Here is a 25,733-nt window from a genome sequence, read left to right as displayed (position 1 = left end):
GTGAGACAAAACCGCGACTCGTCAGTGAAGAGCACTTTTTGCCAGTCCTGTCTGGTCCAGCGACTGTGGGTTTGTGTCCATAGGCGACGTTGTTGCCGGTGATGTCTGGTGAGGACCTGCCTTATAACATGCCTGTAAGCCCTCAGTCCAGCCTCTCTCAGCCTATTGTGGACAGTCTGAGCACCGATGGAGGGATTGTGCGTTCCTGGTGTTACTCGGGCAGTTGTTGTTGCCATCCTGTACCGGTCACGCAGGTGTGATGTTCGGATGTACCGACCCTGTGCAGGTGTTGTTACACGTGGTCTGCCACTGCGAGGACGATCAGCTGTCCGTCCTGTCTCCCTGTAGCACTGTCTTAGGTGTCTCACAGTACGGACATTGCAATTTATTGCCCTGGTCACATCTGCAGTCCTCATGCCTCCTTGCAGCATGCCTGAGGCACGTTCACACAGATGAGCAGGGACCCTGGGCATCTTTCTTTTGGTGTTTTTCAGAGTCAGTAGAAAGGCCTCTTTAGTGTCCTACGTTTTCATAACTGTGGCCTTAATTGCCTACCGTCTGTAAGCTGTTAGTGTCTTAACGACCGTTCCACAGGTGCATGTTCATTGATTGTTTATAGTTCATTGAACAAGCATGGGAAACAGTATTTAAACCCTTTACAATGAAGATCTGTGAAGTTATTTGGATTTTACGAATTATCTTTGAAAGACAGGGTCCTGAAAAAGGGCTGTTTCTTTTTTTGCTGAGTTTATGTACATGTAGGTTGAGTTAAAGTGACTATGCATAGCTAATAAACAGCAGCAGCAGCGTAAAAGAGGGGTCTGCGTAGCCCTTTGATTAGCTGTTCAGGAGTCTTATGGCTTGGGGGTAGAAGCTGTTAAGAAGCCTTTTGGACCTAGACTTGGCACTCCGGTACCGCTTGCCGTGCGGTAGCAGAGAGAACAGTCTATGACTGGGGTGGCTGGAGTCATTGACAATTTTCAGGGCCTTCCTCCGACACCGCCTGGTATAGAGGTCATGGATGACAGGAAGCTTGGCCCCAGTGATGTACTGGACTGTACGCACTACTCTCTGTAGTGCCTTGCGGTCGGAGGCCGAGCAGTTGCCATACCAGGCAGTGATGCAACCAGTCAAGATGCTCTCGATGGTGCAGCAGTACAATCATTTGAGGATCTGAGGACCCATGCCATATCTTTTCAGTCTCCTAAGTGGGAATAGGCTTTGTCGTATGATAGTTTGTTGGTGATGTGGACACCAAGGAACTTGAAGCGCTCAACCTGCTCCACTGCAGCCCCGTCGATGAGAATGGTGCGTGCTCGGTCATCCTTTTCCTGTAGTCCACAATCACCTCCTTTGTCTTGATCATGTTGAGGGAGAGGTTGTTATCCTGGCACCACACGGCAATGTCTCTGACCTCCTCCCTATAGGCTGTCTCATTGTTGTCGGTGATCAGGCCTACCCCTGTTGTGTCATCAACAAACTTGATGATGGTGTTGGAGTCGTGCCTGGCCATGCAGTTGAGTGAACAGGGAGTACAGGAGGGGACTGAGGATGCACCTGAGGGGCCCCCGTGTTGGGGATCAGCGTGGAGGATGTTGTTACCTACCCTTACCACCTGAGGGCGGCCCGTCAGGAAGTACAGGATCCAGTTGCAGAGGAAGGTTTAGTCCCAGGGTCCTTCGCTTAGCTTTAGATGACAAGAGGTAACCTGATCCTTGATTAGCAGTCCTACACTGAGACGCTTTGTGAATACGGCCCACAGAGCAGGAACCCCATATATTCTGTTCCATTGTATTTTGAGGAGACAAAGATGAGGAATTTAAGAAATTCAATTGAGATTCCAAAGATGGTGGCTTAGGTGACAGTGCCTTAGCCTGGTCCCAGATCTGTTTGTGTCGTCTTGACAAAGACCATGTGAATTGGCAAGACAGCCCAAACAAATCTGTGACCAGGTTAATGTCGGCTTGCTTGACACCACACATGTAGATCAGTGCCTGTGTGACTGCAGTTCTTAGATGTCAGCTCAAATGGCATATTGCTTTCTAGGATGTGTGTGCATGCCCAGATAGTGAGATTAATAGCTCAATGTTGACAACTCACATTACATACTGTATGTCAGTGGATCATGTGAACAGCAATTCAGGCATAAATGACAAATGAAAAAAGTTTGGTTAAGGGTCAAGCATTTACTTTTTTTTTTTTTACAGATTTCTACACATTGTTTACAAAATGTAAGGATATTGTGCTTCAAAATCTAAGTCTGATTTGAAAAATGTTTTATTTAGATGCTTTCAGCAATTCAACAAAAGCCAAACTTCATGAGTTCATGTCCTAGGGACCACAGTGCCTCCTGGCTTTATAAGAAACGTGTCAATGTAAAACCAAGTCAAAAGTACAAATATCAAATTCCCTAGCAAGAACCTTCTATCTTGAGTAGAAAAATATGAGAAGAGCCAACTGTTTTTCAGGGATGAGAGACAGAAATAGTATTACTAGAATTTACATCCCCATTCAAGTAATTCTATGGAGAAAGAAGACATTTTCCAATGTTGAGCGGGTGGAGAAGACAAATGGTATTCGAGTGATTGAGTGGCTTTTAATGTTGTCAGGTCTCCCCAACCAAATGGGTATGTTAAAGAGGGATACTAATTAATTGCATAAATTTAAAAAAGACATTTCTACTTTAAAAAAAAAAGTTGATGTTTTGCACAATACAACTCATCCATATGAGAATGCTATATTTCCATGAAAAGGGTAATTGGATGAAAATCGCATTCATTAGATACATTTTCAATCATATTCAAAACTCTTATTTAGAAAACATCAAACAGTAAACTGGTTATGACCTATTTCAGTTGCGTGGCATTCTGTTGTACAAACATGAAATTAGAGATAGCCACTGCATTCTATCATGGTAAAATAAATAGTTAGTCAGAGTTCCATCTGTCCCCCAGTGCTATCCGAGTTCAGGGTCATGTTCAGTAGGCATGAAATTAAACAAATGGGGGGGGGGGGGGGGGGGGGGGGGGAAACTCTCTGAACTTGTCCAATAAGAAACTTTATTTTCGTTTACTGTTGCAAAGTGGTGTAAAGCATTTCGCTATGATGTGCCCTAATGAACACGACTTGAGGGGCAGCCAAACCGAGATATGAATTGAATGTTTACTGTTTTTTCACTGGAATAAAAAAAGCATTAAATCTCTACTATTGTTCAGTGCAGGGACCAGTAGCCATCTGTGCAAAAATATGTTGACATTTTTTAAATAACAACTGCAGTAAATGGAAGAATAATGACCCAAAAACTCCATGGCAAATCAAATGTAGGCTAGCTAGTTGTCTCTAGCTTGAATGCAAGTCTGTTTGTGCCATCAATCCAACTCCTTCTCACTCATTGTCATGCAATGTTTGGCTTGACAAGGACAGCAATAGCGTTGGCAAGAGCACAAATAGATCTGGGACCAGGCTTGACTCCCTTCTTAAAGCACTACAGTACCGACTTAGAAAGCAGCCTTGCTTTTGTGGAGACAACTTACTTTCTCAACACATTCTCAAATAGCTATGATGTCGCATCAAAACTTAACTCTTCCAACTGAAAACTTGACTTAGCCCAACTCCCACAAGCCCCCATTTTCAAACACAGGTAAAGAGTAAGTAGCCTGGGTACCAGTCTGTTTCTTCCATCATGCCACTTTGTCATGCCAAACATGGAGTGTGAGTGGAATGATGACACAAACAAATCTGGTACCCAGGCCAAAGACTAGGTAGTAACAAACGCTGTGTGGGTATGGTAGCCATGCTTAAACATATTTGTGTCTTTTTAAACCAAACACAAAAGATTAGTTTGCCATGTACACACCTTCTAGACCTCAAACACCTCCTTGACTTTGGAAACACCCATTGTAAAGCGATTTGAAAAATATACGTTAGAAAAGATACGAGGGTCTGAGTACAGAACTCAGATCTCACGCTGTTATGAGTTCATCTCACTTATTTACACCAATTCAGCTGGCAAACCACTGTACAAAATGTGCTACTCACCTTTAGGGGGCCTTATCGCAAATTTAGATAGTATATGCAACAACCAAAAAAGCACATACAAAATCAAGCCTTTCACTGCAACGGACGCATTCTGAAAAATCAGCTGGTTTAATTTGGAGTCTGGCGTCATAGTCATTGCAGGGTAACGATAGTGGCTTGTTTTGTCCGTCTGTGTCTAGCTGGGCATGAGGAGAGATTGGGCTTTCTCGATGGGCAGCATGAACTGTGGGCAGCAGGGTCCAACACTGAGGGTTGCCATGCCAGTCAGACGGGAGTCCAGGAGCATCGGGACGGCTCCGTAGAGGAGGGGGGCAGGGGCCAGCCACAGTGCTGCGGGGTGACCAGGGGTTCCAGGCTCAAGTAGTGGAGCAGAGGTGTTCGATGGGCCACACTGGATGGAGCCAGGAGGGAGGCTCCCCACTGTAACTGGGCAGCCGGGGTAGTGCAGAGAGGAGGCGGACAAGGCTGGTTCAGTGTCAGGCTGGGGGTGTGGGTCAGTGTGGCTTAGGGAAGTGAGGAGAGAGCCCCATAGACACAGTATAGAGGTCTGGGAGGTGGTTGGCGAGCCGTGGTTGTGGTCGTTGTGGGTGTGGAGAGTGCCAGGCCGGCGGTTGTGACTGTCGTTGCCCAAGACGCAGCAGCGAGGGAGGTCGGATGCTGGACTTGGGGTCTCTGGGACTGGGAGCAGGCCTAGTGGTGGTGGTGGAGAGAGGCTGGAGCTCGGCAGGTGGACTTGGCTGACTGGGGCCAGGGGCTGGCTGCTCCTGGGGAGGCTGGTGGCGATAAGGCCCGCGACACTGGTCAGATACACCAGCCCCAGCATGCAGGTCACCTAGAGAGAGGTGAGGATGTGGATTTAGTGGATTTCTTTCAGTATGTTTTTCCTTTCCTCCAAAACTAACTACTTTCAAAAGTGTTGCTTCTTTCAATCAACACATAGTTTATGTGGGTTTCTGCAATGAGCAGTTTTCAGAAATTGATGTGATGGAAATGTTATACTTGTGCTTTTCTTATAACTAATTTCTGTGTTCTATTCATGTGCTGTTCTAATAACCAATTTCTGTGTTCATGTAAGTGACTGATTTAACAAATCCTCACTTATCAGTATCTACAATTTGGCAGTACGCCCAGACCTTATGAGAAAGAAAGATATTTCAGATTCAAGGTCCCAGCTTAGAGAGAAGAAGCCTCGTGAGGTATTGGTCTGTCACATGTATGACCCAATATTGATCGGTCACATAAATTAAACAAAACGTTAATGATGAATGAATTATGCTAAACCATGCAAATATAGCTTGTCTGTGTATAGCCGTATATAAGACAACTGCTAGGACTGCCATAGCAGAGCTCCTAACAGACGTTCACTATGGTGCATTGAGTTTGTTGAAACCTCTCCAGCACGCTGACAATAAACAATGATTCATTTAAGATCGACTTCGAGTGTCCCTGTGTAAGAATTTCCATGACATTGACATGTTCATTTCAGGGGTATTTGAGACTAGCGTTGTGTCCATTCGGCACAAAACAGGAGAAAACATACTACCTGAACATGTCAAATAAGAAATGCTATTGTCTATTTCAAAATGTTCTGCTACGGTGTGTCCATACTGAGGATTACCCACAACTCAGTCCTTCAGTGCACTGGGGTGACCACTGGCCCCTCCTCACCTTGGCAAAGTGCAGGTAGATGGCCGTCAGTGCTTGTCGCCACGCCGCCTGCTCCAGCAGCACACAGAGGTCAGTGTAGGTGAACCAGCCTCGCTTCATCCCCTGGCTTTCTGCAATACTGGAGTCACAACAGGCCAGAGTTAATACACACACACACACACAGTCCACACTCAATGCAAACAGAGAAAGAGAGATGGACCTAGAACAGAGTCTGGCTACGCTCATGTTACTACGCTCATGTTACTACGCTCATGTTACTACGCTCATGTTACTACGCTCATGTTACTACGCTCATGTGACACACACGACCAACCCTTTGTTTGAACTAGCAGCTCTGTATCAGATCTACCAGCCAAATTACCACAAGAACTTGACACTACTAATTTAGTTATTCCCTGAAAAGTCATGGGGCTTACAAAAATAGAAGTCTCTATGACATTCCGAACCCTTCATAGCTTCTTGTGTTTCTAATGGTTCTAATGCATTAGGAGTCACACACACACACACACACACACACACACTGATTTTTTCTTGAGTGGATGGTTACGGGGTCGGAACATAATTACAAATATTTTGTAGACTGCAAATTGACTACAAGAAGCCCAAACAGATATATTTGACTAAAAATACAATTTCAAATCTTCCATAGATTTGTATACCGTCTCTCTCTATTATGCATAGGAATACTTTGGAACAGAGTTCCAGAATTAAAACCACTTGGAAATGATTTGCTGGTGTTTTTACATTACTTTATGTCCAACAATACATTGGAAAAATAAAAAAAATGCTGGTTTTTTTTGGACTCTGAAAAAAATCACCAATGGGGAAACCTGCACTAGCACGAAAAACGATCTACGTGAATGACAAGAATCACAAACCTGGTTTCTAGTTGATTCAGTATGCCAAAGTAGTCCTCGGGCTCAGTGAAGAGGCTCCACTCCTAAAACACAGAAGTGAGAGCAGCTGTTAGATTGCATATTATATGGCCATACAAATACAGTACAATGGGATTTAAATATTAGTGATGCACGGGTTGACACAACCTGCAGTCCCCGTGGTTATAAACGCAGGCGGGTGGGTTTAGTGCCATGAAATATTGTGTGGATGACGGGTGGGTGCTAGCAATGTTCCCTCTAAGCTGCAGTTCCCCCGGGATTGTCAAGTAGAATAAATACCAGCCTGCGCAGAGAAGCACGAGAATGAATTTAATCAACTTTCTAGAGTTTTACCCGTTAGTTAACACTATTAACGTTTCCCTTTACTGTGGGAATTGTGATCGAATCAACTCAGAATTAGCCACTTTCAATGCAACAAACCGAAACTAACCTCGCAACACTTAGTATGCAAAACGATCTATGCATGAGATTTTGTTGTAGACAGAAAGCATTGACAGGCACGACTCAGGCCATACTCTACACAAACCGGTGCTCCATGACCAATCAGAGCTTCAGTAGGTCTATATGCAAATAGACCATTGTCATAGATTGGTGCAATTTACTTTGAACTGGACAGTGTTTACAGCATGAGCGGTCGTTAGTAGATGCGCTTGTTTTGAGATCAAAGCAAGAGCTACATGTAGCGACGTGTGCACATTTGTTCATATCCTTTGGTAGCCCAGTTATTGACAATTTCTAGTCAGCAATGGGGGACTGATTGCTTCCTACAAGAGCACAAAACGTGTCGGGTAAAGAGCATTTAATTTGTCTTAAAGGGACAGTGTTGTATATTGAGACCGGCTTGAATAAGCTAAGTAGCCAATAGCAGAGGTTAGTATAATTTGTCTGATTCTCTGTAATAATGGTATGGGAATAATTACGTATTTTATTTTGCAAAGAGGTTTCTTGCGTCAAACAATATTTTCAGTCACATCCTTGTCTGAAGGACAAGTGGATAAACAAGTTAATGTCAAGCCTTGCATGTTTTTTTTCAAAGGTATCATGGAATGTACAGTACCATTCAAAAGTTTGGACACACCTACTCATTGAAAGTTTTTTTTTCTTTATTTGTACTATTTTCAACATTGTAGAATAATAGTGAAGACATCAAAACAATACATATGGAATCATGTAGAAACCAAAAAAGTGTTAAATCAAAATATATTTTATATTTGAGATCTTCAAAGTAGCCACCCTTCGCCTTGATGACAGCTTTGCACACTCTTGGCATTCTCTCAACCAGCTTCATGAGGAATGCTTTTCCAACTGTCTTGAAGGAGTTCACACATACTTTTTGCTGAGTACTTGTTGGCTGCTTCTCCTTCACTCTGTGGTCCAACTCATCCGAAACCATCTCAATTTGGTTGAGGTTGGGGGATTATGGAGGCCAGGTCATCTGATACAGCACTCCATCACTCTCCTTCTTGGTCAAATAGCCCTTATATCGCCCGGAGGTGTGTTTTGGGTCATTGTCCTGTGAATAGTCCCACTAAGCGCAAACCAGATGGGATGTTGTATCGCTGCAGAATGCTGTAGTAGCCATGCTGGTTAAGTGTGCCTTGAATTCTAAATGAATCATTGACAGTGTCACCAGCAAAGCACCCCCACACCATCACACCTCCTCCATGCATCACGGTGGGAATCACACATGCAGAGATCATCCGTTCACCTACACTGCTTCTCACAAAGACACGGATGTCGGATCAACAAAAAATCTCAAATTTGGACTCACCAGACCAAAGGACAGATTTCCACCAGTCTAATGTCCATTGCTCATGTTTCTTGGCCCAAGCAAGTCTCATCTTCTTATTGGTGTCCTTTAGTAGTGGTTTCTTTGCAGCAACTCGACCATGAAGGCCTGATTCACACAGTCTCCTCTGAACAGATGATGTTGAGATGTCTTACTTGGGAACTCTGTGAAGCATTTATTTGGGTTGCAATTTCTGAGGCTGGTAACTCTAATGAACTTATCTGTGTCTTCCTTTCCTGTGGCGGTCCTCATGAGAGCCAGTTTCATCATAGCGCTTGATGGTTTTTGCGACTGCACTTGAAGACACTTGAAGAAACTCAAAGTTCTTTAAATTTTTCAGATTCACGCGCCAAATAGCCTACACCCCAATCGTGAAATGCTTTTGGGAAGGGGCCGGACAGAAAAAGGTAATGGTGATCCACTGAAGCAAAAAGGACAATAAGAGAAAAGCTACGAAATGGAGAGTTGAAAATAAAGAAAAGGGGGGGGGGCAAGAAAAGTAATGTTTGGGAAAGATTTGGTGAAGTGGTAAAAGAGGATAATAGCAGTGTCGGCTATGTTATGTGTGATGATTGTGAGGCGCTATACTTTAAATAGGCATATGACACTTCAAGGGAACTGTAGCCTACTATTCTGACGGGTTAAATGGATACTGAAATCTGGACACACAAAGCCTTAATATTAACTCCTGCAGAATTGAGCATTTATTGCAGTAAAATGATACACCAAATGTAGGAAACATTTTGACTCAAACAGGAATGGAGAAATATGATTTTTTTTCTTTCATTATCTTGAGAGAAAGCGAATGCGCAGTTAGATACCGTCTGTAGAGGTGCTATCTTAATCAGCATCATAAAAGCTGATAGTATTTCAACCACATAAAATATGCATCCAAGCCCAACTGAAATATTTTCAGAAACTCGTTGGGTCGTTTACACAGCTTCCTATTTCCTTACAACCAGTCCAACTGATGCCATTTGGAAATTTACACAGAAAATATTTATTTGTTTTTGTCATTGCATTTTCTCCCGGTTCAGGAACGTCTTTGCTCCGTGAAAGAAGCAAGAGACGACAGAAAATTTGACCAATGTCAACTAGATTGAAGCATTCATTCTATCGATTTATGATATTCTGGTGAGCAAGGGTTTATTTAGTCTTCTAAGGAAACATAATGACAGAAGAGAAGCTGCATGTATCTAGTTATAGACAAGTTGACTAAAAAAGCCTACCAAAATGTCCCGAAATTATAAGCAGAAACATATCTAAATCAGGCAAAAACAAATCCTGCATCTTCTGTCAAAAAAAATTATTCTGCCGTCTCTGACTGTAGCCTACAGCGCATTTTCTATATTAGCTGGTTAGGGTCGGTCCTCAGATTTTCATTGCGGGCGGGTACGGCTGAACTAACGGTTGACCCACGCACCACTACTAAATATATGGCTCTGAGTGGGACCACGAGCTTCTGAGCCTGTGTGTGTATAGTATGTAATACTACGTATAACTTACAATAGCATCGAGGAAATTCATCTCCAGGGTGTTGACAGTCTGGACGTCCAGTTTCCCAGCAGCCCCCCACTCGTCATTGAACACCTCCTCGTCCTCCCCTTCGTCGTACAAATATTTGCTGGCAACCATCTGGAGGAAAGGCGACACGGGATTAGGAGGTTAAGATCAGTCCATGTCATAGAAAGCTAGATGTGTTTGCATCTTTCTCCTCACACATACTACACAGGAGATTCCATCTTATTACTTGTTATTTTTGACTTGACTACTGTTGTTGACTGATGTACTGCATTGTTGAAGAAGCTATCACGTCAGCATTTTGCTGCATCTTTTATACCTGCTGTAAACAGTTCACGACGAATAAAATGTGATTTGATTTGAAAACATTTCCCAGACACACACATAAGCCTACTCCTGGTCTAAAAAGCACATTGCGGGTGGCTGCGGGAAATTCTAAATTGAACAAGAATTAGGTGTAGTATATGGGTCTGGGCCCTACATGCCCAGTAATTATAGAAGCCCATTTTCATAACAAGCTGTTCTGTGCCCATCACATGCATAGCCGTGGCTTAATTCTGGCGAGACGACTAGTGTTTCACCGACATGGCTATGACCTAATTCTGTCAAGAAGACCTGTGCTTTTCAGTCACCCACATGGCCATTGCATAATTCTGGTCGGACGGCCTAATGCTTATCACATAGGCTAATTAGCCTTTGCCTAATTCTGGCGAGACAACCTGTGAGTCCCAAATGGCACCCTATTCCAATCAATCAATCCCAAAAAAATATTGTCACATACTTCGTAAACAACAGGTGCAGACTAACAGTGAAATGCAGATCTTGGGTCTGATCATAAGCAGTAAACTACAAAGGGAATATAGGGTGCCATTTGAGATGCATCCAACCTGTGGCCCACATACCATGGAGATAAGGAAGAGGTCAGAGGAGGAGATCTTTTGCAGGTATTCGGGGTTCCTGTGTCGTAGCCTTTCGATGTAGACCAGGGCCAGCATCATGGCACATGGAGAGATGCACGCCTCCCTGAAAATCAGACCAACTATATTAAGTTATGAAGACCATTACATGCCCAGAAAGGATAACAAGTGTCAACATTCACTGACAACATACCTCGCGACATGAGCAGCATATTTCTTGTGCAGTTTTCGAATTGGGCTAGGGGCAGATTTCTGAAGGAGTTCCACAGCAATATCTAGAAATCATATTCAGAACATATGAATCAATCATTCAAATTCACAACATAATAATCAACAGTCACACATGGACAGGACACAACCTAACAGACAGAATAGCTAACCTGTAACAGGACAGGAAAGGTTATCTAGAGCGCCGTCTTGGTCCAGGCCATAGTACAATCGCTTCCGCACTCTCTCAGACAGTTTCTGATGTCCAGGAAGAAACTGTGAAGGCAGATCAGAGTTTATCATTGAGCGAAGGGCCTACATGACAAAAACGAACCTGAAATAACGTTAGCTAGCTAACTTTACATAAGCAAGTCATGTCAACACGGTTGGAATAAGTTAGCTAGCTATCCCACAAACTCTTATATTCGGTTATCCCATTGTGTTTGCTGGCTACCATTTTACGAGGTAACAGTTAACGTTAGTTTCAACTTCACACATAAATCCATAACAACCACATTCACATGTAGCTAACGTTAGCAGGCTGGTTAGCTACGTTACCGCGTGAGCTAGTACAATAACGTTACTGTACAGTATGTAACGTTAAGCGTTAACCTTGCCGTGTTTTGATGTTAAATTATAAGACAGGAATACAACACGTTGCTTAACCTGGTATACATATTTAAAATGCGATTATTACCAAATATGTCTAAAACTCACATCAACCTGTTTGCTGTCATATTTAACTACCTAAACTAGCCAACTCAGCTAGCGTCACTCGCCTTGACAGGCCAACTTACCGTAAACTCCTGAAAGTCAGAAAATTGTAATGTTCGTTCACTAAACAATTCGTTGAAATCCATGCTGTCTATCCAACATTAGCCAAATAGAAGAAAGAGAAAATCTAGCTGAATAGCTATAAAACGGCGCCTGGTATTCCTCAGGCTAGCTAGCACAGCAGTAACCCCCGTCGTGATGGCTGACAAGCCGCTTAGAAACCAATCAACAGCTGATATGGAGGGAGGGAACAGTTATGCAATGTACTAAATGGCTACAAAATGTTGTCTAATAATATAAAGCTAGCAATATGGTAAATTAGTAAAAACAGAGCCCACTTCGTCATAATACATCTTTAATTATACAATTTATTAACATATACACAAAGAAAAAAGAAACAATTTATGTATTTGACATCCAGGCATGGCCTGATGCCAAACACACATTGGCAGTGTGCCAAAGGCAAAGACCACACTACAAACAAACTATACCCCAAATCACATACAAAAAAGTTTGACATTGTGTCAAAGCAGTTATTATCAGAACAAAAATGTTGCATTTCTGTAATGGCACAAATGGAATGGCATCAAACACATGGAAAACAATAGTTTGATGTATTTGATACCATTCCGCTCCAGCCATTATCACAAGCCCGTTCTCCCCAATTAAGGTGCCACCAACCTCCTGTGGTGTCAATGTCACTCATTGACACATAACATTTCAACTCATGGTGCATTCGTGTAAATTATTTGACTGCACCAGTTTGCGCATATTGTACACCTACAAATGATTGACTGCTGTAGTTGTAGAGCAATGATTTGCTATCAAAACCACTCTCTCTCTTTGGTATTACTTCTGTAGTCACAAATGCATTTGGGATTCATCTATTTATTTGTTCCATGATGTGAAGTCTGCTGTGCAATATATGGATGGTAAGTATGTCCATTTTCACGTCCCCTTGATTAATGCAGACAGTTTCCAATTCAACCCCAAACTCGTAACCCAGGGGACTTCACGTAGATATAAAGTCCCCATTCTCTCTCTAACCCAGGGGACTTCACGTAGATATAAAGTCCCCATTCTCTCTCTAACCCTAGGGACTTCACGTAGATATAAAGTCCCCATTCTCTCTCTAACCCAGGGGACTTCACGTAGATATAAAGTCCCCATTCTCTCTCTAACCCTAGGGACTTCACGTAGATATAAAGTCCCCATTCTCTCTCAAATAACTAAAGTTCAGCTAAATGGCTAGACCTTCCCTTATGGCCCTTTTTAAATAAATGAAACAGAATGACAATACATACTGTAAATGGAGTGTGATTATTATCAACAGATATTGACAAACTCCACACTAACAAATTCAAATACAGACTAATTTCTTCCATTAAAATAAAGATACAGACAGTAGTTCTTTATGCAAAATGGGTAGCAGCACAGACAGGTTTGAGAATTCTGAGTTCATTCATAGATAAAGGTTTCCTTTTCCATCGATTCTGTTCTCTTTAATATACTGCCACTAGTTCTTATTGATCACCATTGGTGACAAATAAAAGTTACAGCCAGCTAATTTTGCATGTATCAGTCAACACCTAGACTGTACAGTACATGATAATGCCCAAGTCTGATTGGAGTAAAACTGATGCAGTTTCGATGCTAAATGGACCAAATACAGACTAAATATCTGTTTTACTAATAACCAAATTTTGACACCTATGAAGTATAATGTAAGTCTATTGCTTGTATAATAGCTAACAAAAATGATCCGTCTCATAAGCTAAAAAGTGGGTGGGTGTAGTAAAAAAAATAAAAAAAATATATATAAATAATTTACAATGAACTTGTTCAATAAGACTATCTCTAGATGCTGTAAATAAAACAAATACATTTCTCTACCCCTAAACATTAGTCAACAATTCAAAGTGTTGTGAGACATTGACAAACTGCCTATTCCTGAGCTTAAGGGTAGGGATTAGTCTACTTTGGATTTGCTGCCACTTCTCTGGACGGCTGCAATCAAACGACTTCAGACAGCAAGAGGACGGACTATACGGAGTCCTGGTCGTGTTCATTTGGGACTAATCTCTCGTGGACAGACGCATGTAACAGAACTGGTATCGTAGTGTATGTCAAAAGACTGTGGAATGTGACAACAGCGAGGTGCACAGATTTTTGCCACTGATCACTTGGAGAAATCATGATTTTGCAGGTGTTCGCATCTTTCGCATTTTGGAAGGGGAGGGGACATTTGGCCCCTAGACTTGCCCGTAACATGCAGAGAGGGTTGGGGTGGGGCTTAACTTCACTCTTAACCGAATGAACCTCAATGGACAGATACCTTAAAAAAGTGCAGGCAAAACAGCCGTTTGAGGTATCTAATCCTCTCCCTGCGTCCCTCGTCCGTCTCCTCACAATATCTACATATCCTTGACCTCTCACTCTATCCTCAGTGGCTCCTGTGGCCTGCAGTGACTGATGGGGGCTGTAGTTTCTCAGACTTCCTGTCTTTGGCTTCTGTGTCAGAGGCTGAGTCTGAGTCCTGGGCATGTTGCTGCTTCATCCACATGCCACAGTACAACCCTCCCTTAGCCAGCAGCTCATCATGCCTGGGAGGGAGAAAGTGGAGAATATGTAGTTACAATGGGGACACACAATCACCATTAAAGTCATCATCATGTACTATGCCACGATGTTCCCACATGGGCACTGTATGGTTTTGAGAACAAGACTATAGTGTGACTATAGCATCATAAACATCGGTCTGTCCAATTCTTTAGATGTTTGTTTCTTGAAGAGCATAAAACAATATTTTGATTGGAATAGACTTGTGGAGTGTGCACCAATAGAACAATCACTCTTTCAACCATTCCCTCACCGTCCTCGCTCTGCTATCTGACCGTCACTTAGAACAAGAATCTGATCGGCACCGATGATGGTCGACAACCTGAAGACAGACGATTCACAATCAGACTAAAGACAGATCCAAACCATATAAACTCAGCATTAGAGGGGAGAAATGTGTGTGTCCTAATCACAGGAGGTTGTTGGCACCTTAATTGAGGAGGACAGGCTCGTGGTAATGGCTGGAGTGGAATGTATCCAATACACCATGATGCCATTACATTCGCTCCATTCCAGCCATTATTATGAGCCATCCTCCCCTCAGCAGCCTCCACTGATCCTAATGTATGGGTTCCCTCTATACATGCATTTATGTCCACCTGAGACCCATCCCTTACCTGTGAGCCACGACGATGGTGGTCCGGTTGGAGCACACTTTTGTGAGCGACGCCTGAATGTTGCGCTCCGTCTGTGTGTCTAGAGCAGATGTGGCCTGTGCAGAGGGAAAACTTTACGAGATAAGTAACATGAATAACATATTCAAGTTCAGTGAACTTGTAATAATCCACTGTAACACAATATGACAGGGGGATCAGTGGTGTCGGGGCACCACGGGAAACCCCACCTCTTTAAGGAATACCTGGGATAGGATATAGTAATCCTTCTAACCCCCCCCAAAAAAAGATATAGATGTACTATTGTAAAGTGGTTGTTCCACTGGATATCATAAGATGAATGCACCAATTTGTAAGTCGCTCTGGATAAGAGCGTCTGCTAAATGACGTAAATGTAAATGGGGCAAACATTTGCCCTCATCAAATACGTTAAGAATGCATCCTTGCTTCCTCTCGTCCTTGAAGAAATATCTGATCGGACATGGCTGGACTGGTGAAAGCTAAGTGATAGAGCCGTTGATTTCACCTATCATTTTGTGTAAGCTCAGCGATAACTTCAAGTAGAGGAGGGAGGAAGTGTGTGTTTTTAAAGTATTTGAACGCTCCGGGGTGAAGTTTCCCCTAGGGAAAGATCTAGGACCAGCTTCCCCTCCCCAATCCTAAACTTAGCCAAAAAATAATACAAAAATGCAACTGACCCAAGATCATTGTCTCGGGGCACCTATTTGAACACGGTCATTGACCGTGGCCCTTCCTGAAAGTTTACCTCATCCAGCAGGATAATCCGAGGGGCCTTGAGGATGGTCCGGGCGATAGCCACCCTCTGCTTCTCCCCCCCGCTCAGCTTCAGACCCCTCTCGCCCACCTGGGTGTCGTATCCTGGGAGGGGGACAGACAGAGAAAACACAGACACAAATGTCACTCACTTCATACAGTAACAATGCACCTGGGAGCTACTGTGTGACCTCCGCAAAATCTCCCCACTTGTTTCAGGAAATGTAGATGTGCATGTCAAAATGCTTCAGCAAATGTGGTTGGTAAATACAAAACACCTATGGAACCCTTAAAACAACAACATTGACACCCATAAGCCAACTTCAGGTTAAGTACAGCCAGAACTATAATGGCAGCATATAGCGCTGGTTTCCCAGACACAGATTAAACCTCGTCCTGGACTTAATGTAGAATCTCTATTGACATTTTTTGGGCGGTCCAAGACAAGGCTTATATAACCCTTACCCAGTAAATTGACTGAGAACACACTCTCATTTACAGCAACGATCTCGGGAATAGTTACAAGGGAGAGAAGGGTGCAAGAATGGGCCAATTGGAAGCTGGGGCTGATTAAATTGCCATGATGAAATGAGGGCCAAATTGGGAATTTATCCAGGACACCGGGGTTAACACCAAAACTCTTACTAGGGCTGGGCGATATATCAAATTAATTCAAATGTATGTTTTAGCACAATGTTCCAAAATACCTGTATCATAAGAATCAAGGTTTTAATTGTATTTTTTTATGAGTGTTCTGTCTTTTTGGTCACGTCTCTTTTACTCCTTCTGTGTTGTGTGCACCATTCCACAGACAGCAAGTCCCTCCCCCTTCCACTCACAACAACAAAATACAAAAGATAAACTTGCTATTTGCGTTTCAAGTTTGGTCCAACAGAAGCGGTCATATGGACACAGAAAAACGTAGACATTTTATTGTAATACACGAGAACTTAACCTTTTTAACGACACCCTTTTTATGTCTCAACTCCCAAAATGTAGAACAGAGCAGACCCTACTAAAACGAGAGTATGGAAAATGAATGCTCAGTTTGTACCGCTAGCAGCATTTTAGCCACAGACTTATGTGCTAGAGGTCTATTCGGTGTTTTAGAAATGTGCAATGAGAATAAAAAAATATTCATTTATATAATGAATTGGCAACTCGTTCTCATTCTAAGAAATAAGCATCTTCTCATCAAGTTAGGCCACTTGATTTCAATATCTAAACAAAGTGAACAGGCTGTGTTTTTCAAGCAGTTGGTGGCAGGAGGGTATATTCATAACAGTTCAACTGTTCTACGTTGTTAGAAAGCAAATTGATACAAGTTGGCTAGACTTTAAATATAGTTTATCTGGCTACTCACTAGCACATAGGCTTGTGCTTGAGAGATTGTTTATGAGATCTGTGCTAATTTCCCATAATGCCTGCTTCAAGAAGTTGGTCATCATTAGTGGATGTGCACTTTGCATGGTTCTGGTTACAAAAGGGCATTTTTATAGACAAACTTGAAAGCCAGATCAGTGATTATTGCAACAACAAAAAAAGGAGGTTCAACTAATTTGATTAAATAAATATAATTATTAGTGGGTCTTATGGTTGTGGAAGGCTTATATTTAGCCTAGGTATAATTCATTACATTATTCCTGACTGTTTGAAATGCAGTGTATTGAGCTTTAATTGTGCAACAACGCCTATTTAGAAAAAAAAACGTTAAAAAATAAAACGAGATACACTACATGGTCAATGGTATGTGGACACCTGCTCATTGAAGATCTCATTCCAAAATCATGGGCATTCATTTGGAGTTGGTCCCCCCCTTTGCTGCTGTAACAGCCTCTACTCTCCTTGGAAGGCTTTCCACTAGATGTTGGAACATTACTGCGGGGACCTGCTTCCATTCAGCCACAAGAGCATTAGTGAGGTCGACACTGATGTTGGGCGATGAAGCCCGGCTCGCAGTTGGCTTTCCAATTCATCCCAAAGGTGTTTGATGGGGTTGGGTCAAGGCTCTGTGCAGGCCAGTCAAGTTCTTCCACACTGATCTCGACAACGCATTTCTGTATGGAGCTCAGTTTGTGCAAGGGGGCATTGCCATGCTGAAACAGGAAAGGACCTTCCCCAAACTGTTGTCACAAAGTTGGAAGAACAGAATCGTCTACAATGTCATTGTAATGTTAAGATTTCCCGTCACTGGAACTTAGGGGCCTAACCCGAACCATGAAAAACAGCCCCAGACTGTTATTCCTCCTCCACCAATTGTCCATCGGACTGCCAGATGGTAAAGCGTGATTCATCATTTCAGAGAACGTGTTTCCACTGCTCTAGAGGCCATCGGCGGTGGGCTTTACACTACTCCAGCTGACGCTTGGCATTGCGCATGGTGATCTTAGGCTTTGTGTGCAGCTGTTCAGCCATGGATCCCATTCATGAAGCTCTCGACGAACAGTTATTGTACTGACATTGCTTCCAGAGGCTGTTTGGAACTCCATTGTGAGTGATGCAACCGAGGACAGACCATTTTTACGCACTACGCACTTTCATCATTTGGCGGTCCAGTTCTGTGAGCTTGTGTGGTCTAACCACTTCGCGGCTGAGCCATTGTTGCTCCTAGACGTTTCCACTTCACAATAACAGCACTTACAGTTTACCGGTGCAGCTCTAGCAGGGCAGAAATGTGACCAACTGACTTGTTGGAAAGGTGGTATCCAGTGGTAGAAAGTACTTAAGTAAAAATACTTTAAAGTACTACTTAAGTCGTTTTTTGGAGTATCTGTACTTTACTATTTCTATTTTTGAGAACTTTTACTTCACGACACATTCCTAAAGAAAATATTGTACTTTTTACTCCATACATTTTCCCTGACAACCAAAAGTACTCATTACATTTTGAATGCTTAGCAGGACAGGAAAATTGTCAAATTCACACACTTATCAAGAGAACACGTGGTCATCCCTACTGCCTCTGGCCTGGCGGACTCACTAAACATAAATGCATCTTTTGTAAATAAGGTCTGAGTGTTGGAGTGTGCCCCTGGCTATCCATACAGAAAATGGTGCCGTCTGCTTTGCTTAATATAAGGAATTTGAAATGATTTATACTTGTACTTTTGATACTTAAGTATATTTTAGCAATTACATTTACTTTTGATACTTAAGTATATTTAAAACCAAATACTTTTCGAATTTTACTCAAGTAGTATTTTACTGGCTGACTTTCACTTTTACTTGAGTAACTTTCTATTAATAACCTCTTAGTGACCCCTTCGAGATAGGATCCCGTTAACGGGATCGTTTGACAAAATAGCATGGCGCGAAATTCAAAACAACAAAAATCTAATATTTTCAATTTCTCAAACATATGACTATTTTACACCATTTTAAAGATACACTTCTCCTTAATGTAACCACATTGTCCGATTTCAAAAAGGCTTTACAGCGAAAGCAAAACATTAGATTATGTTAGTAGAGTACATAGACAAAAATAACCACACAGCCATTTTCCAAGCAAGGAGATATGTCACAAAAACCCAAAACACAGCTAAATGAAGCACTAACCTTTGACGATCTTCATCAGATGACACTCCTAGGACATCATGTTACACAATACATGTATGTTTTGTTCGATAAAGTTCATATTTATATCCAAAAACAGCATTTTACATTGGCGCGTGATGTTCAGATAATGTATTCCCACCAAAGACGTCCGGTGAATGACCACATCAATTTACAAAAATACTCATCATAAACGTTGACAAAATACATAACAATTATTTTAAGAATTACAGATACAGTACTCCTTGATGCAACCGCTGTGATTTTAAAATAGCTTTTCGGCGAAAGCACATTTTTCAATATTCTGAGTACATAGCTTGCCATCAAAGCAAGCTATACAGACACCCACCAAGTTCTGGGATCACCTAAACTCAGAATTAGTATTATAAATATTCTCTTACCTTTGCTGATCTTCGTCAAAATGCACTCCCAGGACTGCTACTTCCACAAGAAATGTTGTTTTTGTTTGAAATAATCCATATTTATGTCCAAATACCTCCGTTTTGTTCGTGCGTTCAGGTCACTATCTAAAGGCATAATGCGCGAGCGTAATTTGAGACACAAAAAGTCAAAATATTCCATTACTGTTCTTAGAAGCATGTCAAACGTTGTTTACAATCAATCTTTATGGTATTTTTAACGTAAAAATGCGATAATATTCCAACCGGACAATAGCGTATTCATTCCAGAAGAAAAATAAGGAAAGGCGTGCTCGCGGGATCGTGCATCACCAATCCCTTTGTCCATAGGCAGTCCACTCATTGACTGAGCTCCTATTCTCTGCCCGGTTACAGGACAACGATGAAAAAACTTTCTGAAGGCTTTTGACAGCCAATGGAAGCCTTAGGAAGTGCAACGTGACCCCACAGACACTGTAGTTTCGATAGGGATTAGAAAGAAGAACTACAATTCTCAGATATCCCACTTCCTGGTTGAATTCTTCTCAAGTTTTTGCCTGCCATATGAGTTCTGTTACACTCACAGACACCATCCAAACATTTTTAGAAACTTCAGAGTGTTTTCTATCCAAATCTACTAATAATATGCATATTCTAGTTTCTGGGCCAGAGTAGTAACCAGTTTAATTTGGGTACGTTTTTCATCCGGCCGTGAAAATACTGCCCCCTATCAGTTAGGTATCTATACTTTTACTCAAGTATGAAAATTGGGTACTTTTTCCACCACTGGTGGCATCCTATGACGATGCCACATTGAAAGTCACTGAGCTCTTCAGTATGGACCATTCTGCTGCCAATGTTTGTCTATGGAGATTGCATGGCGGTGTGCTTGATTTTATACCTGTCAGCAACGAGTGTGGCTGAAATACCTGAATCCACTCATTTGAAGGGATGTCTACATACTTTTGGCCATGTAGTGTATTTATTGTGAATCACCCATAAGTTTGAAAAAAAAGTAGATATGATTTTTTTGGCAATATCACTCAGCCTTAACTCTTACGATAAGTGCCATGGGATCTTTAGTGACCAGAGAGAGTCAGGACATCCGTTTAACGACCCATCCGAAAGACGGTACCCTACACAGGGCAATGTTCCCAATCTCTGCCATGGGGCATTGGGATCTTTTTTTAGACCGGAGGAAAGAGTGCCTCCTACTGGCCCTCCAACACCATTGGATCTCCCATCTGGCCCTGCTTAGCTTCCGAAGCAAGCTAGCAGTGGGATGCAGGGTGGTATGCTGCTGGCTTAAATTGGTGTTCAAGAAACCGTCAAAAGAGACCGTGGTATTTCCGTACCTTCTGGGAACGTCTGGATCTTCTTGTGGATGTCTGCGGCGATGGCCGCCGCCTCCACTTCGTGGTCGCTGGCAGAGATGCGTCCGTAGCGGATGTTATCGCGGATGTTATCGTTGAAGAGGACTGTGTCCTGGGGCACCACGCCGATGTGGGCACGCAGAGACCCCTGCTTCACCTGCACCCAGAAATGAAGAGTCTCAGATGACACTTAAGCAGTAAAAGGGTGAAACGGGGAGGCACTACCTGGACATGTAAAACCACCAAAGCGCATTGAAAACAAAATGTTATATGTGATCACAAGACAGATTGCCTGGGAACTATTTTCTTGCAACTGGGCAAATTACTCACCTTAGAGATGTCCTGGCCATCGATGCGGATGCATCCCCCTTGAACGTCATAGAAACGAAAGAGCAGGCGAAGGAGGGTGCTCTTACCGCACCCTGACTGGCCAACCTAGGGGCGTCCACACACAAACAGACAGTTGAGAAGCGAGAACAATCGACAGATCAAAACCATCACAACTGTTGAGAAAAAGAGAGAAATTAACCACTCTTCAAGACCGAAGTCTAGTATTACTTGCTTTAAGAGCCACTGAACACGCTGATTGGCATGAAAACGAGATTTCAGTCTCGAAAGTGTGTTTCCTGACCGATTCCGCGTTTGGTTAATGATGTTTGTCCCCCATGAGACACTGCAGATGCAGAAGCCTATTTCGCGTCCTCAAAATCCCAAGAATGAATCTAAGATAATGCAACAAATCTGTAATTAATTTAGCTGTTTTTTGCTGATGTTTTAGTGGAGCAATTTTACATCTAAGGTGTTTGGTGCAGTATTGCGTAAGTAAAAAAAAAATATGTGTGAGGTGTTGTCTTATGTAAACAAAGTCAGAGCTGCTGGGCAGGTCTGTCTCACTGTCTATGCTATTGGATAGAGAGCAATCACCACAGCTGTTCACCCCATGTTAGTGGGCAAATGAACGTCGCACACTTTGTAGTCAATTTTGACAATAGAATAACTATTTCTGACTCATATCGATGCCACATAGGCCATTTTCAAAGGGATTTGTTGTTTTTTAAAGGCCGCTCTTTAACCTCTGGATTATGCTTGGAATCCAATCTTACCAATGCAACAGTATGGCCTGGCTGCACAGTGAATGATACGTCCTTAAGAATCTCCTTCCTTAAAAAAACACAGAAGCACAAAAAATATATGTAATCAAAGGAGAACACTGGAACAACCACAACTATGATTATTCATCAAACTGTTTCTGAATCATTAACTGTGTATGGCTAGTGGTTAATTTGGAAATTGGGAGGTGCCGGAACAAAAAGTGAGCCGAGAGGGAGGGTGACCTGGGGGGGCTCTTAGGGACCGGAACACATGGAAAAAAAAGAAAATCACCTTTATAATTAAGAATTGCATGCATATAGCGGCGCTTGAAGAAGTTGCACACATGGGGATTATTATTTTTTAAGTTTAGGGTCTGGGATTTTTTGTTGCCTTTCATAAACACATTTCTTGCAATTCTACATAATTTTAGATGACTGGGGACTTTAGCAGAATCTTATTTAATACGTTACAAATGATTGAAATGATATTCTACTTTGACACTGACAAAGAGAATCTGAGATCAATAAAAACGACCTTGTATTGAATCCATCAATAGCCTAGACCAGGGATCATCAACTAGATTCAGCCGCGGGCCGATTTTTTCTTAAGCGGATGGTCGGGGGGCCAGAACATAATTACAAATCATTTGTAGACTGCAAATTGACCGCAAGAAGCCCAAACGGACATAATGTTTGACTAAAACAAAATCATTTCAAACCTTGATTGCGTTTGTATACGATCACATCTCTATTATGCGTGGGAATACTTTGGAACAAATGTCTTAAATTAAAATCACTTGGAGTGGATTACTCTGAGTTTTTTATCTTTTATGTCCAACAATAAAAATTCACTCAAAAATGTGTATTTTTTGCTCATAAAACATGGGGGGCCAAATAAAACCTTATTCAGCCCACAGGCCACCAGTTGGCGTAGGTGTGTGGAGTGACACAAATTGTAAAATATGAGGAAATTATAGTCCTAAATTTCTTTATGTTTGTGGCTAGATTCAAATACTTTCTGTGGCACACATCAGAGTCACATACTTTCTATAGAAGAAACTTCATGTCAGGCTAGGCAACCAAAATGAATAATTCATGTATGTGTGTTATATTAAACAGAGGAGGGAGTAAAATGTAGGCAAGCAATAAACATTTCAGAACAACTACTAGTTGATTAAGGGAGAGATGATGAATTTTGGCAAAGAGATATATTTATAGACTAATAAACTTGAAACAAATAGCCAAACCGAAAACTGCAGACATTACTAGTGCCTCCCCCGCAATCAAACCGACCAAAGAATTTAATGAAACGCAGCCTAACATGATCAGAAATCTCAACTAGCAAGCAAGTCACAGCAATGAAGAATTGAATGCAGGGGGGAGCTTTTCAGCACAACACCAGAACGAAACTGCACAAAATTGAGAGGTGCTGGATCATTAGTCCAAAGAACACCTAAAAATACATCTAAGTGATCTAAGCGAGGACTTACCCGTCAATGTAGCTAAAGTACACATTCTCAAACTCCACTTTTCCCAGTTTATAGAGAAGGTTCCCTGCATTCACCACGTCCTTCACCTGAAGGGAAATCAAAGTAAATCTATTTGACCAAAAAACTATTTCCCATAACGCAGTGCAAAGAAATCCTGACAGACACCAAAATGCTGGTCATTGAGTCTCGCGTAATTGGTCAGCTGCTCAATTAAGTTCTGGGTCCACACATGTTAAGAGAAGAAATTAATTGCTAGAACAAGGAGTGGAACCGGAACAAGGAGCTCCACTCTCTCTGTTCGCAAGTTACGGGCAGAAAGTCTATCCCACTTCTGAAATTCGAAAGATGCTAAGACCTGCGAAATCGTCATTTGTCCAAATAACCAGTGTCGAAAAACCAAACACTGGAACTACTACTGCTCGTTATCCTACGCATCCCAATCTCTCGGTTAACACGCATAATCTTCCCATGAGAGATTGGTCATCATCAACATTAGTCATCGACAACAAATTTCAAAATTACCTCCTCTTCCTCGGAGAAGAGCTTAAACATGCTCTCCATGTCGATGAAGGACTTCTGGATAATTCTGTGGAGGATGAAGACCAATGTATTATACAGAGCCCGTTTTTCATTATGGGTACTGTATGGCTACTGTAATACATGATGCCTTTCATAGATCTGTCTCAATATTCTAGCTTCATTTGCTTGTGTCTTTCCTGATCTAGTAACACATGACAGGTGAAGCAATATGCTTTTAGCTATAAGTGATAGACATAAAGGAGACTAGGGAAGGATGTAAGGAAGTAGAATTGAAACTCAGCCCATAACACCTCTCACCTGTAGTAGGTTCCAAACCAGTTGAGAGGGGTGTAGAGCTGGATGATGTAGGTGCCAAAGAGGATAAAGTCTCCAAGCTGGGGATAGAGGGCACTAACCTGGTTAAATGTATCATAACACTTCACACACCACATTTTCTATTAAGAAAAACATGTAACATCACTCAGTGTTATAGGATTTTGTTTTTTGCAAAACCTTTTTCAAACATGCATTTTTCAAGCATGAAAACATAGCAAGGCTGCTTGGCCTTGTAGTGATGCAATACGTCTATGTTTTGCATTTGTATTGATTTTGTTTGTCTGCAAGGCAAGCAGCAAGAATAATTTCCTTATTAGAGTACAATGAAGTTTTAGAATCTAGTAGAAAATCTATTAAAATATGAATAAAATGTTGAGCGAGTGTCGGAATTGAAATTTTCTTTCGGCCTTTCTCGTTTGAGAGGACAGCCTATCGCCGTGCATAGGTTTTTTTTCAGAAATCCATTGGGAACTAAAAAGTTGAGAGAACGTCAAAAGTTGTGGACCGGTGAGAAACGACGCTAAATGTTGACATTATAAGCGACGGTTATAAATTTGACATCAGTGCGTTCGGAATTCATTCAGGCTCGATAAAATATGAAAAGTTTTCGCGTACGACCAAAAATGATTTTTGGTTTTGCTCTCTCCGAAGAGGAAACCTTCATTGAGGGGGATCCCGAAAATGTCGATACAAAACATGTGGGCTCATATGAAAGAGGTGAAATAAATGACATTTGGGGTCAAAGGTTAAAAATTCATGCAATTCAGGTCAGGCTGTTGAGCTTTTCGCACTACTGAGCCAAACCAAGCTGCAGTGGCCTGGTTATGCCTCCAGACATTCACCGTAGTTGCTGGAACCATGCTGAAAAGCACAATGTGAAAAGAGCCAGCAGTTTGTTTTAGAATGGCTCAATAGTATGAAAAAGGTAACAAAATGAGTATCTAGGCCCACTGGGTAGCAAGCCTTCCTGAGTCTTCTGGGAGGATATTCCAAGAGGATGGTGTAGTCCCAGTTGATGGAAGTGAAGTGGAACGGCCATATGACGTCCCCTTGAGTGAGGTGTGCTCAGTAGAAGTGGACCAGAGAGAGACCCCCAAAGCCTACAAGAGTTCTGATGGCGAAACTCCATTCAGTGGGGATGGTGCTGTAACAGATGT

General features: G+C 42.1%; 2 protein-coding genes across 4 annotated transcripts in view; both read right to left on the bottom strand.

Annotated features, from left to right (window-relative positions):
- Positions 1-2,259: 2,259 nt before the first annotated feature.
- Positions 2,260-12,041, bottom strand: LOC106574321 (protein CNPPD1). Its single transcript, XM_014150159.3, has 8 exons — positions 11,834-12,041; positions 11,210-11,312; positions 11,023-11,104; positions 10,815-10,935; positions 9,898-10,026; positions 6,585-6,646; positions 5,707-5,824; positions 2,260-4,870 (listed from the first exon to the last, which is right to left on the bottom strand). Exons 1-8 carry the CDS (start codon positions 11,894-11,896, stop codon positions 4,214-4,216), a joined length of 1,335 nt encoding a protein of 444 aa, XP_014005634.1. The 5' UTR covers positions 11,897-12,041; the 3' UTR covers positions 2,260-4,213.
- A 107-nt stretch (positions 12,042-12,148) lies between these two features.
- The window catches only part of LOC106574323 (ATP-binding cassette sub-family B member 6), a 42,264-nt gene continuing 28,679 nt past the window's right edge, over positions 12,149-25,733 (bottom strand). For 2 of the 3 annotated variants that reach the window (XM_014150165.3, XM_045697560.2), the window contains exons 11-20: positions 24,559-24,635; positions 24,244-24,307; positions 23,722-23,807; positions 22,244-22,301; positions 21,471-21,575; positions 21,123-21,297; positions 15,810-15,922; positions 15,047-15,141; positions 14,683-14,751; positions 12,149-14,413 (exon numbers count right to left, since the gene is read on the bottom strand). In XM_014150165.3, the coding sequence (XP_014005640.2) occupies positions 14,254-14,413; positions 14,683-14,751; positions 15,047-15,141; positions 15,810-15,922; positions 21,123-21,297; positions 21,471-21,575; positions 22,244-22,301; positions 23,722-23,807; positions 24,244-24,307; positions 24,559-24,635 (1,002 nt within the window). In that variant the 3' untranslated portion in view covers positions 12,149-14,253. Of the gene's footprint in view, positions 14,414-14,678; positions 14,752-15,046; positions 15,142-15,809; positions 15,923-21,122; positions 21,298-21,470; positions 21,576-22,243; positions 22,302-23,721; positions 23,808-24,243; positions 24,308-24,558; positions 24,636-25,733 lie in introns of those variants that run through there. The other variant, XM_082962814.1, reaches the window with a different exon arrangement.

This window comes from Salmo salar, chromosome 16, assembly GCF_965601325.2.
Source record: "Salmo salar chromosome 16, fSalSal1, whole genome shotgun sequence".
Taxonomy (NCBI): Eukaryota; Metazoa; Chordata; class Actinopteri; order Salmoniformes; family Salmonidae; genus Salmo; species Salmo salar.
Note: the sequence above shows the minus strand (reverse complement) of the source record. Positions and strands in the feature narration are given on the sequence as shown.